Source organism: Amphibalanus amphitrite, unplaced genomic scaffold (assembly GCF_019059575.1).
Source record: "Amphibalanus amphitrite isolate SeventyFive unplaced genomic scaffold, NRLGWU_Aamphi_draft 000564F_arrow, whole genome shotgun sequence".
Taxonomy (NCBI): domain Eukaryota; kingdom Metazoa; phylum Arthropoda; class Thecostraca; order Balanomorpha; family Balanidae; genus Amphibalanus; species Amphibalanus amphitrite.
Genome location: NW_024882058.1, coordinates 15,624 through 23,902, shown reverse-complemented (window position 1 = coordinate 23,902; position 8,279 = coordinate 15,624). Strand labels below are relative to the sequence as shown.

Genomic DNA, 8,279 nt, shown 5'->3' with positions numbered 1-8,279 from the left:
ATCTATGTCAAATTAGAATGAAAGATTAAAATTAACCTGACCAGGCCTTACGGTCTGACCTGGTCCTAACCACCTTACTTCGCCTTACTTAACCCAATTCAACCTAGCCTACCACAACACCTGCAGAGGTAGGTACCTTCCTGGAAAAATGACGCCCAGGGAGGTGACTGTCCAACTTATTGGAATACTACCACGATTGCTTGTCAAAAGGTGTGTCATCATGCTCTTGTTTGACAAGTGATGTATAATAAATGTGAAATTCAATAATTATCTCCTGACTGCTGACTGTTGAGTGATCAAAATATTCAAATAATCAGGGTACAATGCTGTGCATAGTGCACACTAATCATGTTGTTTTTGTGTAGGCCCTCTGCACATTGTTGTGTGCACTGCAGTGTTATGTGCACCTTAAGTAAAAAAGTGACTGGTGGTACATGACAAAAGGTTGTGCAACTGTGAAGTTCATGCCCTTGGCCAAGCTGGTGCCAAATGCCTATAGCTATAGCAGGATCAGTGAGGGTTGTAGACATGCTACATACATTGTGCATTGAAGATATTGGCACAAAGTTCATCCGTAATTACTATGCTTAACACCTAATGTAAGAAGCGACATAAATGCCTAGATGATAAAACTCTCTGGTCAACATCACACAAATTTATTGACATACTTTGCAGGTGCATATTTACATTCATGGCAAAATATACTTTCGATTTGATTCAGAAACTAGTTGCTATTAAGCTTGCATTTTTGTAGGTACAACAACGACCATACATTGAATCATAAAAAACCTTCTCATGGCATTCATCACATATCTTTTTACCGAACAAGTACCTAGCTACCATGCAATGATTCTAAAATTTTCCGCAATCCATCTATATCTCAACTGACACAATGAATTTGAAATACCCTAACAAAACCTATAACTTTACATAAAAAGAATGCAATACTACAAGAACTATGAATTTCTGAAGTTATTCTCACATGCTGGAACGTTGAAACTCTACTTTTGTCGTCCATTTCCACGTTTGATTGAGCCATCATATCGAACTGCTTTCGTTCTTCAGTCACAAGCTTTCGCACAAATCTTGAATTTTTACACATCATCTTGAACCATGCTCCAGTCTTTCCAACAAGGTACTATGTAACATCAAAGCAATTTTGATTTGTTACAACAGCTTCTGATCATGATAGGCTTGAGGTTTGTTACACCATTTGCCAGACAAATCTCTACAAAATGTGTATCAATTCCCAAACTAAGTAATTGATCATATCAGTATTTGCAGTTTCCACACAATGTTTCATAATACTATTCTATGTTTATATAAAGAAACTCAAATAATCCACAAATTGTTATTGAAACACTCCCGCTTCAAGAATTCACAGCAATAACAGTACAAGTTCAGAAGCAAACAAACATTGCGCCAGATTTCGTATGAAACGCGCCATCGTCCTGAAGTTTCTACATTATAGAGTTCAGTGAGTTTCTACCACAGACGGTAGTTCAACCGCAGCCGTATAGTGCGAAAACCCCTGCCCACCTTACCCCACGGCGGAGCTCGGTTGCAATTTGTAAATACGCAGTTTGAGGACCGAACTCGGTGAAAAATATTTTTTTCATGAGCGAGTCATTTTCATGAGCGAACCACCACTACAAGCATGGCCGCCACTTTGGAAGCCTGCGAAATTACTACAGAACTGGCGCAGATAATACATTATTGACGCTACGCTTACGCGGCCGCTCTTCTGATTGAGTTGTCGTTAGGGAAAGGCAGCATTAGGTATTGCCCAGAAGATATCACGTGACAAGCTGAAGGAATTCCTTCAAGCTGAAGGAATTCCTTTGTTGAGCCGCTAGAATCCAAAGGAAACAGCGGAAATTGCCTACGACTATTTAATGAATTTAACGGTGATGAATAAGTGCGAAAAACGTTTTGGCTTTATAAAATTTGATGAAATGACCAGGGTAAAAGTTTTATTACTGGCGGTCAATTCAAAACGGCGCAAACATTTAAACAGTGAAGATAGTGAAGCACGATTCAAAGTGTAGTACACCTTTCGTACTTTGAGCGGCGATAGCGGGATAACGGTGTGGAGCTTCGACGGGATCGGTCTTCAGTTCCCGGACCAGAAAGGTGGGGCCTATGCAATGTCAAATTTCATCAAAATGGTGATACTGTCCCTTTAAAGACTTCGACTTCACAGATAAGTATAGTCGACTACAGAATGATGTTCCACTTTTCACTGGCAATTATTTGCCTGGAGTGGTAGGCTGTGCCGCATCACACGGGCTGAGTTCACAAATTATAGCTTTGTCCCAATGCTCACAATCGACACGCTTAATTGCATGATGAACGGCACAACTTCGCGCTCCGGTCAACTGATAGCTTCTGAGGAGTGGAACATCATTCTGTAGTCGACTATACATGGCTAGTCTTGATGAAAATCACTGCTCACGAATGTACCCGTAGACGACGCCCTAAAAGTGATCAAAGATGTAGTTGATAGGATCGATGCGAACCAGTTGCCGCTCGCAAAGTCTGACTACTTTAAGCTTGTGTCAATGTGTATGAAATTTGGAGGTTTTGTATTTGAGTCGGATGATCACAGCCAACACAGCGGGCTGGCAATGGGTTTACACTTGAGTCCAGTAGCAGCGTGCCTGTATTTGAGAGAGAGAGAGAGAGAGAGAGAGAGAGAGAGAGAGAGAGAGAGAGAGAGAGAGAGAGAGAGAGAGAGAGAGAGAGAGAGAGAGAGAGAGAGAGAGAGAGAAGAGAGAGAGAGAGAGAGAGAGAGAGAGAGAGAGAGAGAGAGAGAGAGAGAGAGAGAGAGAGAGAGAGAGAGAGAGAGAGAACTGTATTTACGGACTCATGGTCCAATTGTAAATGAGACAGAACCACTTTACACTGCCAACAGTGCAGTGTAACAGTGCCAACAGTGCCAACCCACTGCCAACAGTGTGTGTATTTGGAATGGCTGGAACAAAACAGGTACCTACCAAAATATTATGGGGAACAATGTTCTGTGGGTACCATACGTCGATGACGTGCTGGTAGTAGTACCAAAAACTATATATATAAATGCAATGAAAACCCTAAGCCTCATGCTAATAATTGTATTCAAAATAGGGCCAAGAAAATGAGACAACTGTTTCGTGCATAGCACATCGTTTGCATTTATATAATATATAATCATGAGCCTTAAAACCGCGCTTTCTTTCATCATAGTACCAAAAACGATCGATTTGAACGCCAAAGTCAACGAACTCAAAGCAGTCGACCCGAAGATTCAGTTTACTGTGGAAACAGAAAAGGGAGCTTCCATTGCTTTCCTAGATACGGAAGTAGTCCGAAGCGATAGTCGTGCAAAATTCAAAGTATATCGTAAGCCTACAAACCGGGAAGATTATGTTCATTTCTTTTCCGGTCATAGCGAATGAGTTAAAAGTGGGGTGGTCTTGGGCTTTTTCTTAAGGGCTTTTCGTAGTTGTAGTGAGGAGTATCTTGCTGAAGAAATTGAGCACATTTTTCCAGTTTCATGAAGCTTAAATATCAGAAAGGATATCTCATTTGTCTCAAGAAAAAAGCGTTGAACATTCGAAACAGAGCAAAAGCTAAAGCGAAACGAAAGAACGACATAAGATATATTTCATTACCGAACTCAAAAGCAGCCGAAAACATCGCGAAAGAACTTGAAACGACAGGCGTCAAAGTCGCATTGACTTCTGGCAGAAAAGTAGGAGAGATCACGCAAAAGAAAATAAGTAAGAATGTAGATCTTAGCGTTGTATATCAGGTACATACCCTGTGGGCATTGTGAAAAAATCATATATAGGTGAAACAGGTAGAGGCATGGACAAAAGATTAAAGGAACATAGGAGAGATCGAGATGTAAGAAACGACATGGAACACAGTGCATTCGTGCTTCATGCTCACTCAACGAATCATTTAACGAATTGGGGAGGGGCGAGAGTGGTAGCGAAGTGCAAAAGCAAGGAAGTAGAAAGGCGACGGAAGCGGCATACATTGCAACGAACGAAACAATCAATACACGGGTTGGGTTTACAAAATGGGCAAAATCTGCGGCCGTATAACTATTGTACTCAGAGTATAAAATAAATGTTAAATAGAAAACAGATACTGTCAACATGAATTGTCTTACATATATATATATATATATATATATATATATATATATATATATATATATATATATATATATATATATATATATATATATATATATATATATATATATATATATATATATAATATATAATATATATATATATATTTTTTTGAAGGCTTCCCCGGTATATTAACGTGTAAGATCCATTACAATATTGCATCGCAGATTTTTTCCACAAACGCGATTTACACGCACGCACACGCACACAAGGACACATACAGCCATACACACGGAGGAGGTCGGGGCCGTTCCGCCGCCGGTGCCGCTCCCTGACGCGGCGGTCACAGCGCCCCGCCGGCTTCCTCCACACTGACCACTTGGTCGCAAAGGTCTTTGTGCAGGTAGAAGAAGATGTAGCCGTTCCTCTGGTGTCCGGCCTCGCCCAGAACGTCGGCCTCGTCCACACAGCTGACGCGCCGGTCGTCGTAGTGGAACCACCTGTCCCTGCCGACGCTGTACACATCCGACACGTAGTGCCCCAGAGTGCGTGGCGCTGCCGTAGTGGCTGACGACGCCCACCAGCAGGTAGGTAAAGTCGCCGGCCAGGTCCACTGAGCGGGGAGACTGGCCGTCTTCCACGCAGAGCTCCGATAGGTGTGCCTGCTCCGAGGCGTCAGCCGGCGCTCCCTCCAGCGACCTCATGATGGCTTCCTGGAGCTCGCGGTCTTTGCTCTCGCAGGTCCGCGCCGGTTTGAACTTGGAGTCGGCGTCCAGCACCACCAGCTCGGCCTGCGCTGGCGGCGGCTGCGGCGGCTCAGCACCGGTCGCCGGTGACGGGGGACGCGCCGGCGCTGCGGTTCCGGCCGACACCGGCGAGTCGGCGGCGGCGGACTCCGGCAAGCCGGCGGTGGCCAGCACTGGTGACAGTCCACGGGCGGCGGGCGGCGGCGACGGACCCGAGCTGGGCGCCTCAGACTCCTCGAAGTCGGATAGGATGCACAGGGCAGGCTTTGTGCACTTCCACTCTGGGGGCTGGGTGACGTCGTCCGCGACATGTTCTTTCAGCGAAAGGAGCTTGGGAATGCCGACGTTGGAGCAGATTTTCTTCGATTCCTCCCCAAGGAAGACGTACCGGTTAAGCTGTACTATAAGCGTCCTAGGCAGCTGGCTGATTTTGGTGGTGACGCGGCACTCGTCATGGCGGCAGTGCTGACAGAGCAGCTCGCGCCGGTCAGGCCGCATGCACAGCCGCAGCGCGTCCTGCAGCGTGGGCGTCTCTGTGCCCTGGCGGTGCGGCACGCTGACAAACCAGCATATGTTCTCTTGCTGTTTCAGCACCGTTTCATGGCACTTGGTGCACATGTAGCTCTCGACGGTCTGATACTGAAAGTTGTCTCGCACAAGGTTATCGGTCGGCCGCCGCGCGTCGATTTCTTCCTTCATGGTGTCTAGCAGGCGCAGCAAGAACTCGTTGGCGTCCTGCATCTCGATGCCTCGGAACGCCGGATCGATGTCGGCGAACACGTCGCGAAGGTCGTTGAGATGGCTGGAGACTGATCTGCTGAGCCCCTTCTGACGGAGCACCATCAACTCCGCGACACCATGCAGTGTGCGGCAGAGGCTGTTCTCCCCTGGGCTCAGGTCGGAAATCAGCGACAGCATGTCGCTCAGGAACGGAGTCAGGCCCAGCAGAGGTTGAAGCGTGGCGTTTTGATAGCACGAGTTGCCGTAGTTCGGCAGACCAATGCAGAGCGGGTCGCTGGCGCTCGTGTCCGACTCAAGCCACCGGGTAGCCGTGATCAGCTGCGAGCCGGTGCTTTCCGTCTGCGTCCTCCTGCAGGGTGACTGTGGCGTCTGGCTGCTCTCGCCAGGGCCGTCGGTTGGCGGCTTTCTGTCAGACCGCTGTAGCGCCTGCCCACACTCGTCAGCGGTGTCAGTCTGCGGCTTCCTGCCCTGCGGCAGCACCTGACTGCCCTCATCGAACTTGCCAGGCAGCAGTGGCGGACACACATGCTGGGTGATCTTGAAAGAAGAGCTACCGGCTTCGCTAGACTCCTCTTCACCTCGACGAAACGCGATGCTCATCTGCCGAGACGAAGATGTATCGCTCTCGCGCGCCGGCCGATGTACAGAGCGCCACCGTGACAGAGATCGAACCGCAGGCCCTAGCACGAGCGGACCGCCATTCTGCGCCGTTACGACTCCGATAGCTGCACTAGACTTGTTCTTCTCCGCTTCTTTGCCTGCCATATCTATTGGTGTCTTCGGCGAGGAATCGGAAAAGTCCGTTGTCTGCAAGAAGCTAGCAGCATTGCCCCTAACGATGGCAAGGGCCAGCCGCTGCCACAGCCAAGCTGTCTCTTGATGATCCCCTGATATGGAGGCCATCCTTGCCCCGAGATCTCGAATGAATATTTTTGTGGAAGGTCCACAGCCACACACTCCTGTTGTTTCAAAGGCAATTGGTTCGAAGTGGAAGCGCTGTGCAAGGCCACTGTATTTCTTGCACTTTCTGTCCTCTGCTTCACGGGCCGCTGATCCGGGGGAAACAGCTGCTGATAGAACGTGGCTCTCAGCAAACGTGTTCACGCAAGTAGCGTCCCAAGCTAGACACATGCCCCTGGTGAATGGAAAGACTGTTATGCCGTCTGGGCGTTTGCTGTCTCCGCGGTCTACACCTGTTGGCTCCAAGAGAGAGGGGATTCTTGCCGACAACAATGCCCGCCTGATAATGTCGTTCAGCGCGGTATGTCTTGGATGTCTCCCAGCGCTGAACTTACAGGTGAGTGCGTGATAGCCGTTGCTGTCAGCCATTGAACCGCACCTACAGCGATGTGGGCGGCACACCTCGGCTCCCAGATGAAGGGCGATAGCGACTCGCAGGGTTTCCGGATCCAAAAGCGTGCCGATGGTTGCTGCAGGTACAGCATGCAGCCATGCCCCGCTGTCTGGAGCACAGGCACTCAGGAGCCTGGCGCGAACAAACTGGTTGGATTGTGAAAGCAGCGACTCTTGTTGTTTCTTGGCAAGCACTGTATCCCAGGTCTTTTGTTTTCGCGCTTCTTCTCCTTCGGGAGCACGTTCGCCCTCGGCTGCGTCTTCCCAGTCGGCAACAGCTTTTTCGCGCTCAGCTGTGGCGCTTGAGGTCATTGCAGAAGGCAGACAGGAAGATATGACCTGAAGGCACAAGTGGAGCGAAGCAACGTAGCTCGGTAGAGCGACGTCTACAAGCCGCCGGAGCCCGAGACCGCCGTACCTGGTTGGGAGAACGGCCTGCTGCCAGCTGGTTCCTGTCAGCCTGACGTTGCTGATACTGATCAGCGCTGATTGCAGGACTGCGTCCAGATTCTCAAGGAGCAAGGCTTACCGATAGAGAGGGGCGGCTCGCAGAAGATACTGCAGTTTGGGAAGCCATAGGCAGTTGCGAAGGAGAAAGATGGATGTGTGCGCGTCCAGGTGACGTAAACACTCAATCATGTGACTGAGTTCTCCCTGCTTTTCTGTCATGACCGCCTCGGTGGCAGCTTCGCTGATAGGCGCCCGAGAATGGTCTGCCCTTGTTCGCCGGTCACAGCTGCTCCTGGGATAAGCTGACGCAGCCTTGAGACAGAAACCTTCCTCCGCTCGTCTGTGATGTCGGCTGGTAAAATGATCTCACATTTGCTGGGATTGATTGGGAGACCAACATTGGCCATAGCTGGAATCAGCTCATTCAAGTCCGAGCATATGGCACTGACGCTACCGCCAATGGTTCCATCGTCCAGGTACCAGCAGTTGAACGGTGCTTTCACTGCCTTGACAACTTCATCGATGGCGAGTGAAAACACGGCTGGCCCGCACGGGTCACCTTGTTGGAGTCCAGTGGCGGAGGTGATGATGGCTGTCCCGTAGAACAGAGGCGAAGGTTCTCTGTATGCCTGCCATAGAAGGTGGTGCATAGTTGGTCATTGGTGCGTGCTCTCGAGCTTGACGAAGAAAAAGGTCCCTTCGAACGCTGTTAAAGGCGTTACGCATGTCTAGCTTGATGATGGCACAATCCTCTTTAAGGCTGTCATTGAAAAGGCGCGTTGAATGCACCGCAGCCTCACATCCACCTGTGGTTCCGTAGCCGAGCTGTGCTGGTCGCAGGTAAGCGCCCAACTCGGCACCGAGT

At 49.0% G+C, this 8,279-nt stretch overlaps 1 protein-coding gene across 1 annotated transcript; it reads right to left on the bottom strand.

The window, feature by feature from the left end:
• Positions 1 to 4,467: 4,467 nt before the first annotated feature.
• LOC122393931 (ubiquitin carboxyl-terminal hydrolase 37-like) lies at positions 4,468 to 6,211 on the bottom strand. The gene is made up of 3 exons (XM_043390410.1): positions 5,083 to 6,211; positions 4,674 to 4,920; positions 4,468 to 4,630 (listed from the first exon to the last, which is right to left on the bottom strand). Exons 1-3 carry the CDS (start codon positions 6,209 to 6,211, stop codon positions 4,468 to 4,470), a joined length of 1,539 nt encoding a protein of 512 aa, XP_043246345.1.
• Positions 6,212 to 8,279: the final 2,068 nt, after the last annotated feature.

Coding starts and splice junctions, on each gene's coding strand:
- LOC122393931 (XM_043390410.1), bottom strand. CDS start 6,211: ATGAGCATCGCGTTTCGTCGAGGTGAAGAGGAGTCTAGCGAAGCCGGT. Junction 4,921..5,082: donor GTCTGAGGCGCCCAGCTCGG/GTCCGTCGCCGC, acceptor AGCCGCCGCCAG/CGCAGGCCGAGCTGGTGGTG. Junction 4,631..4,673: donor AGCCACTACGGCAGCGCCAC/GCACTCTGGGGC, acceptor CAGCGTCGGCAG/GGACAGGTGGTTCCACTACG.